Below are 21,532 nucleotides of genomic sequence, written 5' to 3' on the forward strand. Positions count from 1 at the left end.
TCTACTATTTAATTAGATACTGCTGCTTTTAAGTAGGGATGGTTGGTGTTTGCCTAGCTCCTTGAACATCCTTGTTCTTCCCAGAAATTTTCACTAATCCTGTAACACCAGCCATGACTGTTGATGTAATTAGACACAAAAAAGCCAAACAAGCAAGTGGTATTGAAGAAGGTACTGCATAAAATCTAGCAGTCCCTAGGGGCAGATGGTGCCAGTGGATGAAGGAGATTTTATTACTCAAAAGGTGGAGCATGGGTTTCCTGAGGTGAATTTCAAATTCTCCTGCCAAGTGGCCACTTGAAGACAACAGTAACAAAAAAGAATTACTGAAGGGGAAGACCTCGTCCTTGTGTTCACCTTCACGTTTAAAGCAGAACACACTTGTATTTTTGCAGCCTTTAGGATCCAACCTTCTTGTTTTTTTCCCATTGCAAGCAGCTTCATTACTGTTTTGTATACTCTGTCTCTATACACACTCCTGAATAAAATAATCAGGATACAGATAACATAGTCTTCCACTCATTAGTGGAGACTTGCGCTATCTATTTATATGAAGGGTGAATCTGTATCCAAATTTTCCTATGGTATGTAGGCTTTATTCAAAATCTGAAGTCAGATTCAATTTTGAACATGGTGCCTGGCCTATATACATAAGACTTTTAATATATTAAGAGTGTTTTGAAATAGATTTGAGTCTTGATTTGATAGTCACATCACTTTTTTAATGTATTTTCCAGCATCTGTAACCAATCTATTCTCAGGCCTTTGACAAGAAAAAGAGGTTGGCTAATAAATATCAGGACTATTTTTATTTTCTTGTCTTAATTTGGCTCCTGATTAAAGTAAATGGAAATATTTTATGTCTGCATTAAAATATAGTGCTCTTCATCACTTTGATCAACATGTTTGTGCTTATGCTTCCCTCCCTCCAAAACTGAGAATGCAAATAATTGTCTCAGTATAGTATTCATATTGCAGTCCTGTTAACAACAGCGTTATAGTCCCTTTTAAAGCACCACATTGGAAAAAAAGAGTGTTCACAAAATTAAATCAAATTTTCTGCCACTCCCGCTATTGCCATTTGTGTCTGTAGTCTCCCTGAAGAGCCCCAGGCAAGGAACAGGACCCTTTTGTGCTACAGGCTGTGCATACCCAGATCAAAACTGTGACCCCTGACGCCAAGAAACTCAGCATTGCAAATGCATGTATTTTACCAGCTAAAATATGACTCCTTCCAGACTTGCAACCCGCTGAGCTATAATTTCTGGCTCAAGACCTCATTCATATTGAGGACAGAGACAGACTGAATCAACTCTACAGAGCTAAAAAGGTGGACGTGATTAATAGATTGGCATTCTTTTAATTGAAAGGGCTGGCAATCGAGTCCCAGGTGGACAAACAAGCTTTTGGTGCTTGGCTATCAGGACTGTGGTAGCTTCGTTTCAATATGGGAAGCATTTGTCCTGCTGCTCATCACAGTCTGCACTCTTTTTCTATTAAATTAACTATTAGCATGCTATGCCAGCATGTATAGCTTAGAACATGATTAAGATGTTCCTGCTTCATCTTTGGTAACGTTTACAGAGCATTTTTCCACTACTGACTATAGCAATAGTCCCCTCCCAAAGAACAAATAATTAAAAAGCTATGCAATAAGAGAGCTGTTGTGTCTACCAGTTACGATGGAAACACTGCCTTTGTATCATCCATTTTCCCAAATGTATTCTACCCATGAGTAACTTATTAAAGATCTGCACAGACCCTCGTAGCCAGTCTGAGTGAAAATGGAAGAAAAAACTAGAAAAACAAAAGAAAACAAAACCAACAAAAAAACCCTTGCATTTAAACTGTTGCTGTAGAAGTGCTGCATTATGTTTTTGTACTGTGAGTTTGAGAAACGATAAAAATAATTTTGCTGTACTGCTAGGTCCTGTTATAAATGAAGATTATCTTTGACTCCTTTCAGAGGTTTGAGTATTTCGGAGTATGATAGAGTGTCATGGTGACCAGGCAGCATTTGACAGTGACCATTTGCAGATAATTAATGTTACCATGGCATTTCCCATATAAAGCCACAGTAAAGTTAATTATGTGCAGTGGCAACGCTGTAATGTTCTTAAAGATAACTGCTGTAGAAGCAATATCTGTGAGGAATTGAAGGAGGACTCGGAGAAAACTCTATTGCATTGTAAGTCAAAAAAATGTAGTCACATATTAGCTACAAATATAAAATCAAGAAGATTTCACCTGTTTCTAATTTTCCTTTTACTTATAAAGGCAATTGTTTGCTTGATTCAAGGTAGGGAGGGAGCAGTCAGGGAGTTTCCAGGTTGTGTGATTGAACTGCTGAAGTAGAGGGGTGGTTTTGCTGTTGAGCACGAGGACTATGATCAGTGTATGTTATTAATTCAAGCATACTCACTCTAAGTTGTGGGAGTGGGAGCATGTGTATGGTGGTGGTGGTGCCCTGGAGTCTGCTCAGCCCCACATGTTGTTAAACAGCGAATTCTGGAATGGACTCAGTCTGTTGAGAGAGGGTATCGCCCTCAAAGGATGCTGGTCAGTGCTGCCTTTGTCACTGTATCACCTCTGGGGGACCTCAAAGTTCACCTGACCTAGCCAGCATTTGTAATGGTGATGTCCTGCCATCTTAGACTGTCAGTAGGGAAAAGAGGGGAGAAGAGCATTGGCTCCCTGTGGTGTTCTGCTCTTCCCATCAGCCTTCTCTCTTCTGTTGATGAAAATGTACCTTTTTCACAGGGTGAGGGCTTGGGGAAAGAATGACTTGTGTGAGCACTGGCAGCTGTCAGAATCTGGCAATGGACCAAGGTGGCTTTGGAGGGGATGTCTCGCCTTCGGGCTGGTGTCACCCTCCTGCATGTTTGGAAAGATCACAAAGACTTTTTTACAAAAAGGGCCATGAACTGATTGTGCAGCTGGGGAGGTTTCCAGCTCTGTTTGTACTTACGCTGGCTTCCCTTGCTTTGCAGGCCCAGTTTCACAACCCTGGAAGTGCCCCTGTTTAGCTGACTTAACTGTTCCTCATCAGCCTTATTTGCCAAGCTTCTTCCCATCCCTTTCCCGTCTCTTCTTGTCAGTGAATCTGTTGCAATCCAAAGTTAGGAAGTCTTAAATGACTCAAACCTGGGTGGCTGTTCCCTTCAACCTTTTTTATCTTGCATCCTGTAATGTCTGTGATTGTGCAGGGTGTCCATGATGGAATGACATCCCCCTTATCCAGTGTAATATGGAGCAGAGACTCTGCTCCTGTTGGAGTCAACATTATGCAGTTAATGGTATGAAAGGGGACTTGGGAGCAAATGCAGTGCTATGGTGGTTTAGGGTGATTTTTTATGGATTAGGGAGTGTTTTTTTGATTGGAGGTTTTTGTTTTCATTTTGTTTTACAACTGTTTGGTCTGTCTGCTGTACCATCTTCCCAGTTGGCTTTCTCCAGTGTAAAGTGATGCTGTTCTCCTATTCTGTACTTGTAGTTCCTGATCATTTTTGATCTGTCTCTTCACTGCTTTTTATCTGTAGATGTTAAATCTCCTTTTCCTTAACTCATTCATCTCTGGCTCTTCACAAGATTGCTACACTTTCTCTTCTGAAGCATCCTCTGTTCTTTTCCCTTGCGTCACGCTCTTGTTTTATTAAACTCTCCAGTTTGATCACTATCGTTTTTATTACTCATCATATGATAATGGTGGCAACAGCAATAATCTATATCAAATTTTGTCATATAGATTCCTTTGCTATGGTCCATAAATCCAGGCCCTAACTCACTTAGGTGATGGGTGCTTTTTGGGGTATAAAATGGCAATGGGCTACCAGTAGTGGTACTAAGTTGTGGTTTCTTGCTTTGTGGTTCTTGGTCTAGATGACATTTCATCCCAGCTGGTGTCCTAGAAGCCTTGCAGCCCAGGCACATCTCTGTATATATGTTATTGTTGCAGTGTTTGTACAGCTGTAGCATCCTGGAGCCCTTGGACAGAGCCCCTTATCCTCCCAGCTGGTTGAGGAGTCCTAATTTGCTGATACCAAATATCAGCAGTAATTAATGAGTCCCCTTCCTTAGCTATAATAAGCAGGTGAACTGATGTGCTTTTAGGGAACCAGGGCAAACTCATGGAGGAAATCCTCAGAGAGATGTAATTTCTGAACCCATGGCAGAGCAGAGATCTGGGCAGCCCATACAGGATGGGTGCATTAGGTCACTGCTCCTTGTTCCTCCCTTGTATGGGTGTGCAACCCAGGTCAAAATCTGGCTTTTTTTTTTTAAAGAGGAGATTATCAACTATCATTTTGCATGCGTTGAGCTGGGCTGACGTCAGTGAGATCTGCCTGTTTTCTTCCAGCACTGAGTTTGACCTGCTTTATTCAGAGTGTGTGTTGTATACCTCAGTACAAGTGATGAAGCAGTGACTTAACGCAGGCAGTGATTCACAGTGGCAGACACCTCTGCGGTCCTCAGAGGATGTCTAGATATTTCCATAGCTGCACTTTGATGAGGAACCACCTCATTTTCATCCCAGAGTCATCTGGAAAAGGCCATCTGCATCTGGGAGGTCCAGACTCTCTCTCCATGCACCAAAACCCCCACCATCTAACTTCTGAGCTTGCTTTATCTTTGCCATATATTAAAGTAGGACACAGATGATCTCTAGCATCTCCTGCTATGGGGGTAACAAGTTCCAAATGTTGCTGTAGCTCCTGTGTCAGAAATGTGCCGTACGGTGTGAATATGCTAAGCTGCAGTCACTCCCATGGATCTTGCTGTCATTGAGCTCGACCCTGTGTGTCTGTGCTGGTTTTGCTTTTTCCTTAAACTCACTCAGAACCTACTGCAGAAAGCCCAGCCTTGATATGCATTCCTTCCTTCATCTCTGTGGCAGGCATATTACTGGTGCAGAACCCGTTGTTGCTGTTACAGTCTATTTATTGTGACCAAGTGTGCATTAACCTAGCAGCACACCGTTGTGAAGAAGTGTCATCCTTATTCCCCTGAGTGACGATCTCCAAGCACACTTTGTTTGCATTCTTAGAACATCAACTTTTTAGCAGTCAAAACACAAACTGAGCATGTAGAATGAATATCAACAAACTATCTGTCGACTTCCAGACTGGTCATGGCCTAGCACAGCAGAGGGAAAGCTTGAACTCAGATGCCACTTTCAGTACTAAGTCCTGCAGAAGCTTTGATCAAAATACTGTATTTACCATCTTGCTTTCCTTCCGCTGTTCAAAGAGGAACCTCAGTACATACCACTGCTTCTATATAAACAGCATATTCATTGCATATTGCTGTTAAATATTAAGCAGCATTATATATTTTATAAAGCTCTGATAAAGCACTTTGAAGAAGAAATTTAAATGATGGTGATGTGCTGTTTCTGTTTTTCTTTTGATTTGCTGCATTTTTTTACATATGAAATGGAAAACAAATACTTGGCGTATGTTTGTCTTTTTCGCTTTTGATCTTTATTTTCTTTTTCACTCAAAAGTAGCCCCCTCATTTTCTGACCTAGCATTTTTGGAGATTGAAAGCGATGTTTTTCCAAACAGTCCTTTATTCAAGTTCACACCAAAAGCACTGTGGATTTGTACTCCACCCTCAGCCCCAAACACTCCTCAGCATGAAAGAAAAGCAAATTTGTCTTTTAATAACATGAAACTGAGTAGAATAAACATTAGATTTGAATTGCCTGGCTCTCTCTGGAGCTGTAGCTTCACATCTTGGCTAGAAAACCTACTATCTCTTCTTCCATTTGAAATGGATATCTTGAGCATTTTACAGTTTGGAGATCTTTTGCATAAGACCTTAAAAGAATGACATCTCATCTGTTAGACACAGCCAGAAAGGATTTACAGTGTTTTGACACAATTACCCGACAAAATTGCCTTCTCCCTCACCTCATGGTGGCTCTGCTTGAGCAGGGTGGGTTGGGCCAGGGGATCCCCAGAGGTCACTCCCAAACTCAGCCAGTTTGGAATTCTGCTACTTACACTTTCTGCATAAAAAAAGCTTCCCTGTTACTGAGACTGTGCTGGTAAGATTCTTGAAGGTCTTTGGAGTGACATTATTTTCTCTTTGAATGATTATACATCCATTTGATGTAAGTTCAAAGCTTACTGAAGCAACTGAAACTTTTCAGAGATCGGGGTATGAGATAACCTCGCCATGCAGAGAGAAAACTTACAGTGAAAATGGTTGTGCATTGCTTAAACAGGGAAACAAAATCAAGTGAAAACTGTGCTTTTTTTCCCCAGCTTTTTATAAAATGTGTTACTTGTCCCATAAAAGATAGAGCAAGGGCATTCTCCATTAGCTTGCATTAGCATTTCCCATTCAGCACTTCCCTCAAACAAACAGGTCAAAGGAGACTGAGTGCGTGCATGACCTACATCCTTCAAAGATAGGGCAAAGCATTATTTTCATAGGGACAGCAAGGTCTATCCTCTGTTTGTCCTCTGAGGGAATCTGTTTCTCATGTCCACAGAATCGACGACTGTTTTTGTGCCTCTCGGAAGCTGGATGCAGTGGCCACCGAAGCGAAGTTCAAGCAGGACCTGGGTTTCCGGATGCTCAACTGCGGCCGAACGGATCTGGTTAAACAAGCCATATCTTTGCTGGGGCCTGATGGGATTAACAGCATGAGTGAACAGGTAATGAGACAGAAACGTATAAAAGTAACTGTGAAAGAAAAGAGTTTTGTCTGCTTATCACAAAAACCAAACCCCAGCTTTCAGTTAAACGTAGACAGGACCTTAGTACTTTCTCTGTATCACTTTGCATTGAATTAAAGCATTGCCAGGTGAACATCTATGTAATTTTTGGACTTTTTGAGTTATACTGATTCATTGATACTGACGCAACTCAGCATGAGGGTGAACGCATCCCCTGAAATCGTAACAGTGAACTGAGTTGAGTGAAGGCAGAAGAAGATCCCAAGAAAGCTTAGCATCAATCTGAATACTTAAAGCTGTTTCAGTGCCATGAACACTGGTGTGGGGCAGGGCTTTGTGAGGTGAACATCCTCCCACTGAACACTGCTCTGGGATCTGCAATGCCTTTTGGTTGCCCCACCAAACCCTCAGCAAAATTAATTGCTGGCACTCTTCAACTTCAGTCCAATTTGAACTGACCTTCCAGGTGTGAAAGTATCTCTGCAGCATTACCCCTCCGTTGGTCTTTGTAGTTGACCATTGGCCAAAGACCATTGGTAGCTGGTGGTTATGTCCAAGGATAAACCTGCTTCTGCAGCTACCTACCAGCAGCAACCTATTGGACTGTGATGCTCAGCAAGGTGGTTTCCCCTTTCATGGCCATGGATGCTACTGTTTACTTTTGAAATAGAGTCCTTTGAATTTCCTGGTGCCCCTAATGAAAATATCGTTGCACGTTCGCAGAGCTGGGGCATCCTCATTGGCAGGAGGCAGGACCCTGAGGTTGTCACCTGGGACAGGAGCTGTACAGTTAGTGGGTTTAGGTCTTCTGAGATGAAAGCTGCTCCAGGAATGTGAGTTACATTGCTGTTCAGTAGCTTCAGTCTGAGTCAATATTGTGGATCCTTTGAGGAAAGCTTTAGAAGATGGCAGTGCTCCCTGACAAAAAGAAAAAAAACAGACTGCTCATGCCAAGGTACATACATTATACTTTTATTATTATTTTAAGTTAGTCTGAACCTGGAAACTTTCCATAGTGTATTTCCTCTGTCCTCCAGGGTGAAACCTGGGAACACTCTGGCTTGATTCAAAGTACCTAATCGTATGATTAACTCTGAATACATGCTTACATCCTGTTCGAGTGAAAGTTAAGTCTGGGCTTAAATACTTCACTGGATCAAATATCCCACATGTAGGATCCCATATTTTGCAGGACGGAGCCCTAAGTGATACAAGCCTGAAAGAAATAGAGTGGTTTTTCGTTTTGCCAAAAGCCACATGCCTTTTGCATTGATTGTATACGTTGTTACCATGTTCTTCTGTGTGTGTTGAACATTAATGATGGACTCATTAAAAATCCATTCCTCCCACGTGCAAAGAGAGGGGGGCTAAGTGATGCTGCAGCGCAAGGCTGAGCTGCAGAGCAAGCCTAGGGGGGACTGGCAGAGGCAAAAGCCACAGGGAGTACAAGGGAAATTAGAAACCTCATTAACTCTTTAAAAAACCCTGCTACTGCAGCATTACATTCTGGGCCCCTTGTAGTCAGTCGTAGGTCATTCTTCAGCTTCAGCAGGGACAAATTACCCCCCTTGGTCCCCAGGAGGACATTGTGCTCCAGGCCCTGCTGTGGGGTTCTTTGCTGTGGCTGCCCAAACGTTGCCTCTTGCTGGAGGGGAGCCCCAGGACCAGCTTTTCCAATCCTTTTTGTCAGATCTGATTAGACTCCTTGTGCTAAATGCTTGATTTAATTATCAAATGACACCACTTACAGAAATTGAAAAAATAGTTGAAGGAACATGCATTTAATTTTAAGCTGCCATCCCATCCCTGTGTTGCAAGGCTCAAACACAATTTTTTGTAAGCCTCATAGTCCTGTTTGTTCCTGTAGTGTTTATTGACTTCTGAAGGAAATGTTTTACTGCTGAGTGTAGCTGAAATAGTTTCAGATTCTCTTTGCAGGTAACTTCAAGTCACCCAAGAACTCTCCTTGCCTGGGGTGAACTTGTTTTTTCTTAATAATGGCATGAGGCCCCAAATGCCTATTCCCTTACTCTGTATCTTCATAAGTACACTGCAGATTTGATCCTGTGAAGTGCTCAATGTGTTTCAGGAGGGATCCAAGTACCTTGCAGGGACAAACCTTAATTTTTCCCTATTTTCTCTACAAGAGCAGCCCTTCCATATATAAGCTCTCACTATCTTTAGCCCTGCATGCAAACAGGAAAAATGGGGTAGGTAGTTCAGAAAAAAAAAATTGGTGCTGGGCTCTTGCTAGGAAGAGTGCTGTCATGGCTCTGTGTGGCCATGCTGGGCACCTCCAGTTTCTCTGAAAATAACTTCACAGGAGCACTCAGGTTTAACAGCAAACGGGCTATTGTCTGATGGCAAATTTAAGAGGAGACCTCAAGGCAGGCTGTAAACATGCATCAGAGGTAGCTGCGTGCTGTGGTAGATTTACTGCAAAACAAGTGGTGGCTGTTGATCAACACCCGCTACTGTATTTAATAAGCAGCTTTTTCTGTTATAGTTTATGTTAGATTTAATGATTTGGTTTTTTCATGGTTTCATCTGGACTTGTAAGTATTGCTGTGGCTGTAGTAATCTTAAGGGAAATGGTGATCAGCCGCAGCAGGTATTTCAGATTAATACAAATTGCATTGTAGTGGTTCTGTAGTGAAGGGTCAGTTAATCTATTTTTCCCCCAAACAGAGCCATGATTTCCTAGAGCCAGCAACTTGCAACAGTGCTGCCTGGCAGTTCATTTAAAATTAAGTCCTTGTTTCTTAGAGAGTGCTATGCAAACCCTTTACATTTCCAGCCCCTTATGGTATCCACATTGAAAAAGCTGTGCCTGAATCTAACCTATGTTAGAGCCTTGGGATATTTTAAAGGCTCTTTCAGTAACTAAAAAGTTAGATTTTATGAAATGGTGTTCATAGAAAACCAAACAGAATTATTGTCTCTTTAAAATACCGGTCGAAATACAATTGCTTTGATAAAAACATTTTTCTGGTGGTGCTCCGAAGGTAAAAATAATCAGTTTAGTATATGAAGGTGGAGGTGAGGCTGACAAGCCTAATTTCACTCACCATGCTGAGGATAACAATAACAACAAAAAAAACCCCAGTCAACAGAAGTGACAACAAAAATGGAAATTTTACAAAAAGGTTAGCTTTTGGTAGTCTGGAGGGCATGTCTGTAACAGAGGTAATGGCTTTCGTTAAAAACATACTGTTAGACTTGATGATATATATTTAAATAATTGTTTTTAAAAAATCAAAGAGAGTTCTATGTTAAATTTGTCAATTCCTTTGTTTTTTAACTCCAAAACATGAATAGGGCATGACTCCACTGATGTATGCTTGTGTCAGGGGTGATGAGGCTATGGTGCAGATGCTGCTAGATGCTGGAGCAGATCTGAATGCTGAGGTGAGGACTTTTTGTTGGTTGTATCTTTGTTTTGTTATTTGTTTACATCTTAAACTTTCCCCTGAAACTGTAGTGGAGGGAAAATCCCAAGAATTAAAAAGAAAAATAAATTTGTCTTATCCTGCACAGCACCACTTGAAATGAATAGTGAAATCAAGCTGCATTAGATTAACTCTGGGATTCACTGCACAGAAGGGGTCAGGTCATCGGCCTTGCCCCGCAGGTAATACGCATGTAGTTGTGTTTGCACACTGCAAATGAATACAGGCATTAGCACTAGCACAGAGCACAGCTCTGACATTGGAAGGACTCTCTGAATCTCAGCTGAGTTAAAATGAAGAGGATAAAAGAAATATACCCATCTGATAACCTGCCAAAGCTCAAGAATTTCTATGTAGTAGGATGTCCCAGCTAAGTATGCCCAGCACACAAGTGCAATGTCGGTTCCACTGTTTTGTTTTACAAAGTGCTTCAGACAAAAAAAAATTATTGGATGAGGAGCTTGAAGCTTCCAGAATATAAATGTCTCTTTGATGAATGCACATCACAAACTTGCACAATCTGTCCAGCACACAGAGTGTGGTCTGACTGTGCAATGCAGGTGTGTACATTTTTAAAAAGCCCTTTGAAAATCCATGGAAGAATTATGTGTTAATTATTCTAGTTTCAATTTGTTGAGGTCATGAGTAAATTAAGCTGTCTGCTTCACTTATCTGTGTTCCATCTGTTCTGTTTGGATTTGAGCAAGCTGATAAATTATAGTCACTGCTTTCAGCCAGCCGTTTTGCACTTCTAAAAAATCTAATTTAAAAGTAGAAATGGATGTCACCTGTAAGAGACTGATAGTTGTTACTATCTGATTGCTGTTTGGTGGCTTCTGTGAAATCAGCTGATGATTTCAGTTCCTCAAATTCAAGCACACCACCCTCAAGAGCTGGCAATAATTGAATAGCTGAACCCTTATTAGCACTCTCGGTAGGCACACCAAAGACTGGATGGGCATGGAGACTGATCTCTCCTTCAACCCTGCCTATGACTTAGAGGTGAGATGGCATCATTTGATTCCTGGGACAATTTTTCATGAAGATCAGTCCTCCCAGTTGCTCCAGTAATCTTCCAGACCCGAACCAAATGCAAATTTGAACAGTTTTGTCTTCCTGAAACTGCTGACATCGTAGAGAACAGCTCCAGTGAGGGATGTGAACCTCTCTGATTCATTTCTGTAGAGTGTTTGCTCTAAAATCAAATGAAAACACTTTGGGACAAGAGCTGTGAATAATTATGGTGTGCAATTATAAGATGATTTGTGCACACCACAACCAACTGTGCAAAGTGGGCAATTATGGGGAAAAAAAGGACGAATCAACCATGAACAAAAATAAATACTCTGTCAGGTGCCTGCATCATTTTCCCCTTTTTACTTTGCAAATAAGTTATATATATATATATATGTTTCCAAAAGTAGCCTCAGATGCTGGATGCCTCCCTTTTTGATTGCCCATCTTTAACAAAAATGGACTCACTTCCAGATGTATTAAGAAGCTGCAATTCACTCTCAAGTCAGTGGGGCCTGTAGCTGCTCAACAAATCTCAGCTGAGGCCTTAGAAGCCTGATCAACCACAGGTCTTGTGCAAACACCATGTTGACGTGAAAGAGTGCTAAGAAAAAAAAAAGGAGCAAAGGAGTTAGAAAGACTTAATTTTCTTTACCACCTGCTGTTGGCTGCCCCAAACAGTGGTGAGAATTTGTGCTTGAGGAGGACCTAGATGCATTCACTGAAGCATGATCCTGCCCATCCTCACCCTCAGCTGCTCTTGCTCCCCACCCTAAACCCCAAGGCTTGAGCTGCTTCATAGATCCTCTTCCTTCTGAGCAAACCCAGACCCAAAGGAGCCCCGTGCCTTTGCTCAGAGGCCAGCACACTTCTCCTGTTGCACTTTGAGCTCTCTCTTTGGCAAATCTGGGCAATAACAGCCAGGTGCTGGTGCAGATCTGCTCTTCTGGCAAGCTGTGGGATCTGCAAGGGCTCTTCAGATTTTGCCCTCCTCCCCATCCTTGGGACTGAGGACCTGGTTGTGTGCTTCTAGCAAAATGCTGCATGTGATGCTTGGAAATGCAAGCTGCTAATGCAGCTGAGCATTTAATAACTGCCCCTGCTCCTCTACATGGATAAAAGTACTTGGAGACAAGGTAGTGAAATCATGGCTGGCTGATGATACAGAGAGATGGTGCATCTTTTACTCTGATTTTAGTCCTCCTCTGCAGATCAATAATAAGATTTTGAATTTTAGTGTCACACTCCATCTGAGTGTGCAGTCTCGGATTGCAAACATTCATTAGATTTTACCATCTCCGTGAATCTCATCAATATTAATACCCCCATCTGTAAGACAGGGAAACTGAAGCAAGGAGTGGTTATTCATCTTCCCCAGCGTCTACATTAGAGGCACCAGGCACTAAAGCATATAAAATGGAAGGAGCAATGTGAAAAATACCGTTTTGTTTTCTAAGGGTATAGTTTGCATCTCTTTTAACTGTCACCACCCTGCTCTTTTAACTCAGTCAGGAGAAGGCACTAAAAAGGAGTTTTCTTAACACATTTCTCAAGTGCCACTCACATACCATCACTTCTCAGCTGTCTTTTTGCCTCTGGTGGCAGAAGAGGAGCCTGGAAGCATGTCTATGAACTCTAGGTTAGGGATTGTGATATGTCTTCCGTGACGGCAGTGACATAAGTCATACTGATTTATGTGGAAAGAATTTCTTGGGGCCTGGAGCAATCCCGAGACCTGATGCTGTTAATACACAGTCCACAGAAGTCAGCAGGAGCAGTCCTTTAGCTCTTAGAGTCCTGATCTGTCCCTGCATCCCCGATGTGTGCTGCTGTAACCAGCTGTGGATGTTTTGACCTTGTGCAAAAGTATCTGGTGGCCAGTGGTTTAGATGGAGCTACAGTAGTTGGTAAAAAGACTTCATTTGGTATGAACTCTATTCAAGCTGTCAAATCGGCAAAACCAGATTTAATACTGAGAAAATTTTTGCAGGAAAAAAAAAAAAGAAGCCAATCGTTTTATAAAGCACTTTTCCCAGGTTTTCTGTTTCACTTACTCCCCTCACGTGCCTGGCTTTCAGGCAGGCTGAATTTTACTACGTATAGCTCTTTAAAAAAATAACTTTAATTTGTTTGTAGGTTGTCAGTACTGCTCATAAATACCCATCCGTCCACCCTGAGACCCGCCATTGGACAGCTCTGACATTTGCTGTGTTGCATGGACATATTCCTGTAGTTCAGGTATTATTGTATTTCCCTACCTGCATCTCATTCTTTTGTTTCTCCTTTTCAGTTCTAATTACATCCATCTCAATCCAATATCCTCTTGTCATACTCATATTGGTTACTTCTGCTTCTTCTAGAGTGTACTGATATATAATAGACCTGTTACGTAGAGAATATGGTGTCCAAACCTTAACCAATATGAGGTTTAAATAGGACAATTTTAAAGCAAAGTTGCACCAAAAAAAGTCTGACAACTCCTTGTGCTCCTTCCTGACCACTTGTTTTATGTGTTTATCCATTCATTACACTTTCTTACACTATAATACTCTAGCAAACACAAAACTGCTGCCTTGATGGGGGAGAGTTGGACAACAGGCAACTCCCTGTGCTGCTCCCAGGGGGGAGATGCACTTGGTCTCCTTACCCTATCAAGGTGTCGTGTGCGATATGCTGGTTCTGTGCTTTGGCGTCTCAAAAGTTGAGAAAGCTTGTTCTTCAAAACAGCTGGGTCTATGGCACACTTCATTAAGGCCTGAAAACAGAAATGGCCAAGAGAGGGCTGGAGCACAGACTCCATCCTGCTCTCCTTGGACACTTTTGTTTTTGGCATTGTTGCTCTTTACGTGGAAGTGTCCCCAATGGAGATCACAGCTTTTGGACTCATTGCTGCAATTAGTTCTTAAGAATTGCCTTTCTTCTGGCCATGTCTTTATATAAAACATGGAGGCAATCGAAGTCTGATTTATTTTAGGATGGTGCTGGGCTTCTAGAAGACCATGAAGGAAGGATTCTTGTGCAGCCAATTTTCAGTACTTCCATCTTCAGCGCATTACTTCCTAGCACTGGCCTTGCCCCATTTCCTATCCAGAAAGACTGGGTTACACTTTTTTGGCTCTGAAGTTGGACACTAGTACTCCTAGTGTCTGGCAGCATAAAATGAGCGAAAAAAGGAATCAATTTGCCTCTGTGAAACAATAGACAGAATCTGCATGTCACTTGTCTCCATCGTATCTGGTTTGCAGATAACAAGAAGCATTAGACTCTCATTTGTCACTGCTCGTGGACTCTGAAGACTGTGATACCCCCAGCTGCTCTAAATGGTGAATTTTCTTTCTAGCTGTTGCTGGATGCTGGAGCAAAGGTAGAAGGTTCCTTGGAGCATGGAGAGGAAAATTACTCTGAAACTCCTTTACAGTTGGCAGCAGCTGCTGGTAAGGACTTTCTCCTCCCACTGTAATAAATTCTTCACTCAGGATCTGTGGCTTAGGTGAGCAAATACTGGATTTTTTAAAAACAGTAAAAATGCATGTCTTGACTTGCAGGAAATTTTGAACTGGTCAGTTTGCTGTTGGAGCGAGGAGCTGACCCCATGATAGGAACAATGTACAGGAATGGCATTTCCATGACTCCACAAGGTGACATGAACTCTTTCAGTCAGGCTGCTGCACATGGACACAGGTAGAGTGGGAACAAGTCTAGTGGCATCCTTCGAGTGCTTACTTTTTTCCTGGGCATCTGGTTTGAGCAGATGGGTGAAAGTTCTGCATGAACGATTGAACATGCCACCAGCTGAGCAGAGATGTAAGGCTTTTTACTAGCATGTGAATGTAGACGGTGGTAGAAGCTGCTTTTTGATATCCTGATTTTAAAGAAAAGGAAGGGGACTCTTTGTGGTGTGTCGCAATGCATTGGTTGTTAAATGGCAGCTGATGTGACAGCAGAAAGGAATGCCAAAGCCATTCCTTCTGAATTTCTTGACACATTGCTCAAGTTTGAGCGAATCACATCTGTACTACTGCAGCCTTAATTTTTGTTGAATAGAGTTTCTGCATCTGTTTACTGTAAAGTCCTGTGTGTCTTACTACTGTATGTGTGCTGCAAATTTTTAAAAAAGAAGTAATGAAATGAGCACCTGACATGCATGATCTTGCAACGCTCAGGAGATGACTGCAGTGGATTAGTATTATGATCTTCACGTTCCTACTTTTCTGATTGTAGCCATCCAGAGGAACATAGATACAGGTTAGAGACAGTACCTACCGTCTGTTTGCTTAGAGACAAGCTGCCAGTCTAACAACATGCTAATGGCACGTCAGAGCAGGTTTGCACTGTCCTGCCCATCTGAGGCCTGAGAAGGATCCCTGGGGCAGAGAGGACAATTTGGTTATCAAAGTCTTATGTTCAGTGCTTTGGCCTCACTGCCAGCTGGCGTGAGTGAGAGCCACGTGCCCAAGGAGGGCCTGGGGCTCTCTTTGGCTTGGCTGCTGGCTGTGTGTGTTGCAGATCCTGGCTCTTATGTTCCTACCTGTGCACCACTCGTGCAAACTCCCTCCTCCTTCCCTTTCTGCTGCAAATTTGCCTGAGACGTGCCATGCCCTGCTGCCACCCCATACCAGAGTCTGAGCGGGTGCAGGGAGGACACTGGAGTATGGGAGCTAGCCTGCTTTCTATTCTCACAGCTGCAAAACTGAGAGCAACTCTGTTGAGGTTACACTGGTACAAACTTGAGAGCACTAAGTCTCTGAGTTTGGGCTTTGCTATTTGATGGTCCAACCAAATCAGTGGCTTTGTAGAGCAGTCCCAGATGTGCTCAAACCTGCCCTGACTGGCCTTGTTGAATGTCTAGTTGCTCCAGCTTTCCCAGACTGCTTTGAGTGTTAATTAAGTGGTGGTGTTTTCAGCAGCTTCAAGCAGTTCCCCTCTCAAGTGGCCTTCTTGCTGAAAGTCTTGAGAGCTTGTCTGGAGGCACCTCAGCCTTCCCTGTTTGTAGGAAGAAGTCTTGAGTCACGTTGAGCTCATGGGTCTCTGTTCCCATGAGATGCTGCTACTCGTGTGAATCTGTATGGTTCCTGTCACGACAGCAGCATCTTGCAGATGTGGCTCGGGTGGTGCAGGTGGGCTAGTAGGAGTGGTGCTTGCCTTGGGACTGCTCTCAGCCAGTCCTGCCCTTAGTTGGAGTCATTTCCTTTATAGGTGTCCTAATTTGCCCCATCGCAGCAGGTATCCTGGGCACAAAGAAAGCCAAGCTGCTGACTCGGCTCTCCTGCCTTCTCTTTCCCCCTCCCTCTCCCTGTCGTCCTGTGATTGACAGGAATGTCTTTCGTAAGCTGCTCGCACAGCCAGAGAAGGAGAAGAGCGATATCCTGTCGCTGGAGGAGATCCTGGCCGAAGGGACAGACCTGCCTGACGCGGGAGCGGCTCCGCTCTGCGCCAGCCGCAACAGCAAGGCCAAGCTGAAAGCCCTGAAGGAGGCCATGTACCACAGCGCCGAGCACGGCTACGTCGACGTCACCATCGACATACGGAGCATAGGTCAGTCCTGCCGCCCGCTCTCCTCTCCCTGCGGGGAGGGGGCCGCTCTAAGAGACGCATCTCCCTTCCTGAGAGAGGTGCTGTTGTTTAAACTGACCGCAGTTGCACCTTCCTCAACTCTTGTGGAAGCAGAAGGCGATGGGGGATCTGGTGGGGTCCCGGCCCATTTCAGCTCTGCAGTGCACCCTGTTCTGGGGCCACTGGTGCTTTTCTGCAGGATGGAGTGGTTTCCACCAGCAGCAATCTGCGTGGCAGAGCATGAGGTAAGGCTCTGTGGCAACTTTTTGCTGCTGTGGACCACCTCCAACTCTACACTCTGCCATGAAGCAGTATACCATTAAAACATCTGTATTTTCTGAGGTTTGTGAGCCTCTGAGGGCAGGAGCATGGAACGGGCAAGTTGGTGTGCCAGCTCTTCCAATGCAGGGCTTGAACATCATACCAGCCTGCTGGGAACTGGCTTCTGCCCATGGGGAGAGTGGTTGCATAATGTGGAGGGGAATCAGTCTGGACTGTGTATTTACCATCCTCCTTGATCTGCATTTAGAGAGAGGGACCCCACATGCCCAACATGCCTTGGTCTGGTGGGTGCTGCAGCCCTGGGGGCATATGGCGTGTGCAGTGATCTGAGCGGTGGCTCAGCGAGAGGGCTGAGCAGGCAAAGACCTGGTGATGAATGAGAGGAAAGCGATGGAGCTGCTTTCCAGGTGCTGGACATTTGCTGAAATGGAAGGAAAAACCTTTTACAGCCAAACACCAGGCTTGCATTTCCTCCCACTCTGTTCTGCAAGAGCAGAAACTAGGTCACATCCAGCCTAATGCCTGCAGAGGTACATTAGCTCCATGTGCTTTCTCACTCAGTGCATGGGAGCGGTTGCCTTTAAGTTCCTGGAGAGTGGTTCTGCCAGGACACACTACTTGAAAAGGCTGATCTGCTTCACTTGCCCAGTGCTGTTTAGGGAAAATAGTAATCATCAGGAGAGGACATGGGGTAGTGCTTAAAGAAAGTTTTAATCTGAAGACCACCACTTTGAATCCAGGTGGGTAGTGACCAAAGTCGGGTTTTTTACCATTTAATGTCTCTCCAGGGCTGCATTCAAACAAATGAGCTAGTGTAAATCTAGTTTCCAAATGGCTTTTGTATCACAGAGCTCCACAGCAATTACCACAAATTGGCAGTCTCAGCAGAGAAGCTGAAGGCTAGATGAGCAGAGAGACCACAGTCTGTCTTAGTATTTGGAGGAAATCCTCTGTACATTAGGTCTGGGATGTCCTGATAACTATCAGCCTTCTCAACTGGGGATAAATAGCAGTTTTATTTCTGGGGTTATTTGGCAGCTTTTGCTTAAAATCTTAACGTAAGTAAACATAAAAAAAGCAGAAGAACAACATCCTTGTCTGAAGTTGGGAATATGAGCTCTATCCTGCATCCATAGGTGTTCCCTGGACGCTGCACACATGGCTGGAGTCCTTGCGCACGTCCTTCCAGCAGCACAGGCGACCCCTCATCCAGTGCTTGCTGAAGGAATTCAAGTCCATTCAGGAAGAGGAGTATACAGAGGAGCTCATCACACAAGGGTTGCCTCTGATGTTTGAGATACTGAAAGCCAGCAAGGTAGGATAAATTGTGTGTTTTTAAGAAATCAGCCTCTTTCCAACCCCATAAGAAACAAAGCTTGTGATATGGTTTTTGCACAGCTGTCCCAAGCTTGTTTAGACTGTATAGGAGTATTATTATTATTTGTGTTGTGTATCTCAGGGTTTTTTCACTGTGGGAGCATGGGTTAAAAACACACAAGCTATTCACATCTCCTGCTAGAACAGCGTAATACTGATGCTAACAAAAAGCTGAAGAGTCAAGAGAAGCTGATGCACAGTGGTGAAATTAAAGTCAAAAGGGTTGCTGCAAGAGATGTTGATAGCCAAACCAACCCAAAAATTAATTTTACCCAGCTTGTTTTACAGGACCATACAGTGAAGCTAATACTAATGTTTGCTTTGGATTTCTTTAACCTCTTACATGACTTTCTCTTCCCTTCATGAGAGATTTGGACTCTTAAACTTGTGTGAAGTCTGGCTTCTACAAGCACAGAACAGGATAAGTTTTTTAAATCTTTTGTATAAGTGTTTGTACTTGCAGCCTCCCCAGGTTTATTCTTGCAGCTGACATTTTCTTAGCCAGACAAATCAGAATAACAAAACCTTTTGAAGGAGGTACCATTGGCTATTCAAGTATAATAGCAAAGGGAATGACCGTGGGGCATGCAAGGAGGGGAAAATGTTTTACCTAGTGAAGGATGGATGCTTCCTTTCAAAACGTGTTATAACCAACAGTCTCTTCTCTCTTGGCCCTCCAGACAGTCACGTGCTCCCAAGGAATGCATGGTCAACTTTACTGTTACCAGAAAATCATTTCGGTGATGAAAAGCAACAAAAGGATTTTTTTGCTTTTCTTTTTCTTATGTGTCACAATGCGTGTTGGTATGATCTTCTGATTGTTTAACTGGGAAGTAAGGAGCATTTCTTACCAACTGTACATGTAACAGCAAGGAGCAAGTAATTTTTAGCACCTGCAGCAATAGCCTAAATGTGAAAAAGGGAGAGGTTCTGGTATAGGCACTCAGTACTCAGAGGTTCCAGACTTAGTATAGCTAGTGAAAGCCTACATGGCTTTATTTCTTGTATCCAAAAGAGGGCTTGGACTGCACTCCCAAGCAAATCCTGAACATTTGTTCCAGCAATTGTTCTAATTTTCACTCCCATGAGCCTTCCCTCTGGGATTAGTTTGTATTACATGGGTATTTATGGAGAATATTTAAGATAGCTTTTAGGAAATTGTTCCAAGTCCTAGAATTTGTAGATTCCTTGTTCTGAACTCTCTTGGGTTAATGTATATTCATCTAGAAATGACCAGCAAGGTGCTTGGTTTGAAAGCTGATACAAAACTAATCATATTGAAAACTTAATGGAGATTAAGCTTAGGCCTTGTAATCTAGAATGAGGGATGGCTTTAATTGCTCTTCTCCTGGGTTGCTGAAGCCAAGGCCAATGATCATCACTGCAATAAGTTATTTGCATAGGATTATACCTTTGGGACATGTTAGACTGGATCTTCCAAAGTGTATTGTAGGAGACCTAGCAACAAGTAAGACTGCTACGTTCTGCTTCGGGTTCACTTAAAACCTAAAATATGGAGGGGTAAAACAACTGGAGCATCACAGAAACCCTTACATGACAAAGAAGAAATATGTGCTGATCTTTATTCCTGCCTCTGGGCCTAGGGGAGCTGCCTGTCTTCACTCTTCATAAGCATGCATATTCACAAACACACACACATACACTGTTTCATGTTCTTAGAAAAATGATGAATCATTCTGGGACACTGTAAGAATTTACAAATTGTCTGCACATGGCATGAATTATTGCAGTGGTCCTGTCCAAATGGCCTCTTGCAAAGCTCTCCCGGAGAGAAATAAGGACAGGCTCTATGCAGCCCTTTGGAAGGGATCAAAATTAATTCATTTGTAGGAGAATGAGCCAATAAAAGTTCTCCCTGATCACTCTGTAGAAGGCAGCTGAGGAAAGCTGAGATTCAAAGGGCCTTCTCCTGAGATGCTAAGAGCAGGGGCAGTTCTTTATGTATACCCACAGAATGGAAATCTCCTTTAAGAGGTGCAAAAGAGCCATAACTGTGGTTCACATCCCACCTTTTTTTTACAGCAAATTGTAAAACTCTGCATTTTGTAGAGCTGTGGGGAGAAGAACTTGATCTGCCCACACGGACATCCTTCTCCCTGTTGGCTGGGAACTTTCAGAGAGATTACGACTCATGCTAAGCATCACAGTCTGGCCCAGTACATTTCATTAATGAGTTTTTCAGGGCAAGAAATACAAAATAACCATCTAGGAAGCACAGAGCCACTGAGCATTTCTTAGCTGATGTAAAACAAGATGTCCCACTTGTCATATATTGTGATGTTCAATATATTTTAATTGCATGGCAACTTGCACCTAATAGAAATGGCATTTTGCATTACTATAAATAGTTCCAATTGTCCCATAATCTCAGAACAATTTACAAATACTAGTGAGTTGAGACATGGAAGAAGGTCTTATCCTCCCTTTACAAACAGGGAAACTGAGGTAATTAAACAGATTTTCAGTGCCTCATAGAGTGACAGTCTTGGGCTCAGAAGCTGTGACAACCTGGATAAGCCAGACAGCAATTTATAATTTGAGTAATTTGGCCAGAGAGATTCTCCAAAAGTCTCATAGAAACATAGGGCAGATTTCAGAGTAGGAAGTATGTCTTCTGCCCCCACTTTCTACTTTGCACTGTGGGACAAAATGTTCCTGCAGGTTCCCAGACCATGCAAAATGCTACAAAAATGAAAAGATTAAAGAAAATATAACCAATACCTAGTTGAACACCATCAGATACAAGGAATCCCTTTTGTCCTATAGATGTTTTTCAAAAGGCTTGTTCATAAAGGGTCCAGATGTGAGGGTTTATGTGGGAGCTCAGCCATCAGCCAGCACTGATGCTGATGTTCTGCAGGGTGGCACTCTGATCCCACCTATGTGCTGGGATGCTGACAATAGCAATACAAATAAAATTTGTGAAAGTCTTGAGGCTGGAACACAGAATGGCAACAAAACTTGGCAAATCAGGCAAAACTGCTGAAGTCCCTAGTCTTATTGCCTCTCTTCAAGCAGTGAAATAAGTGGGGAAGAACAGGGAATAGATTGCACATCAGTAGTTCACTACTGCACGAAAGCCCTGGAGGAAGGCTTCCAAAAGCACAAATGAAGGTTCGATATCCAGCTCCTGGTGGCTTCTAGTGGGAC

At 43.0% G+C, this 21,532-nt stretch overlaps 1 protein-coding gene across 1 annotated transcript in view; it reads left to right on the forward strand.

Annotated features, from left to right (window-relative positions):
* BTBD11 (BTB (POZ) domain containing 11) overlaps window positions 1-21,532 on the forward strand; it is a gene marked incomplete at its 5' end in the record, with an annotated part of 60,391 nt that overhangs the window by 17,737 nt on the left and 21,122 nt on the right. Inside the window, 7 exons of the mRNA XM_008942112.1 lie at window positions 6,500-6,665; window positions 10,005-10,094; window positions 13,286-13,387; window positions 14,490-14,583; window positions 14,695-14,830; window positions 16,464-16,684; window positions 18,121-18,299. Of these exons, the coding sequence (XP_008940360.1) occupies window positions 6,500-6,665; window positions 10,005-10,094; window positions 13,286-13,387; window positions 14,490-14,583; window positions 14,695-14,830; window positions 16,464-16,684; window positions 18,121-18,299 (988 nt within the window). The remainder of the gene's footprint in view (window positions 1-6,499; window positions 6,666-10,004; window positions 10,095-13,285; window positions 13,388-14,489; window positions 14,584-14,694; window positions 14,831-16,463; window positions 16,685-18,120; window positions 18,300-21,532) is intronic.

This window comes from Merops nubicus, unplaced genomic scaffold (genome assembly GCF_000691845.1).
Source record: "Merops nubicus isolate BGI_N331 unplaced genomic scaffold, ASM69184v1 scaffold3436, whole genome shotgun sequence".
NCBI classification, from domain to species: Eukaryota; Metazoa; Chordata; class Aves; order Coraciiformes; family Meropidae; genus Merops; species Merops nubicus.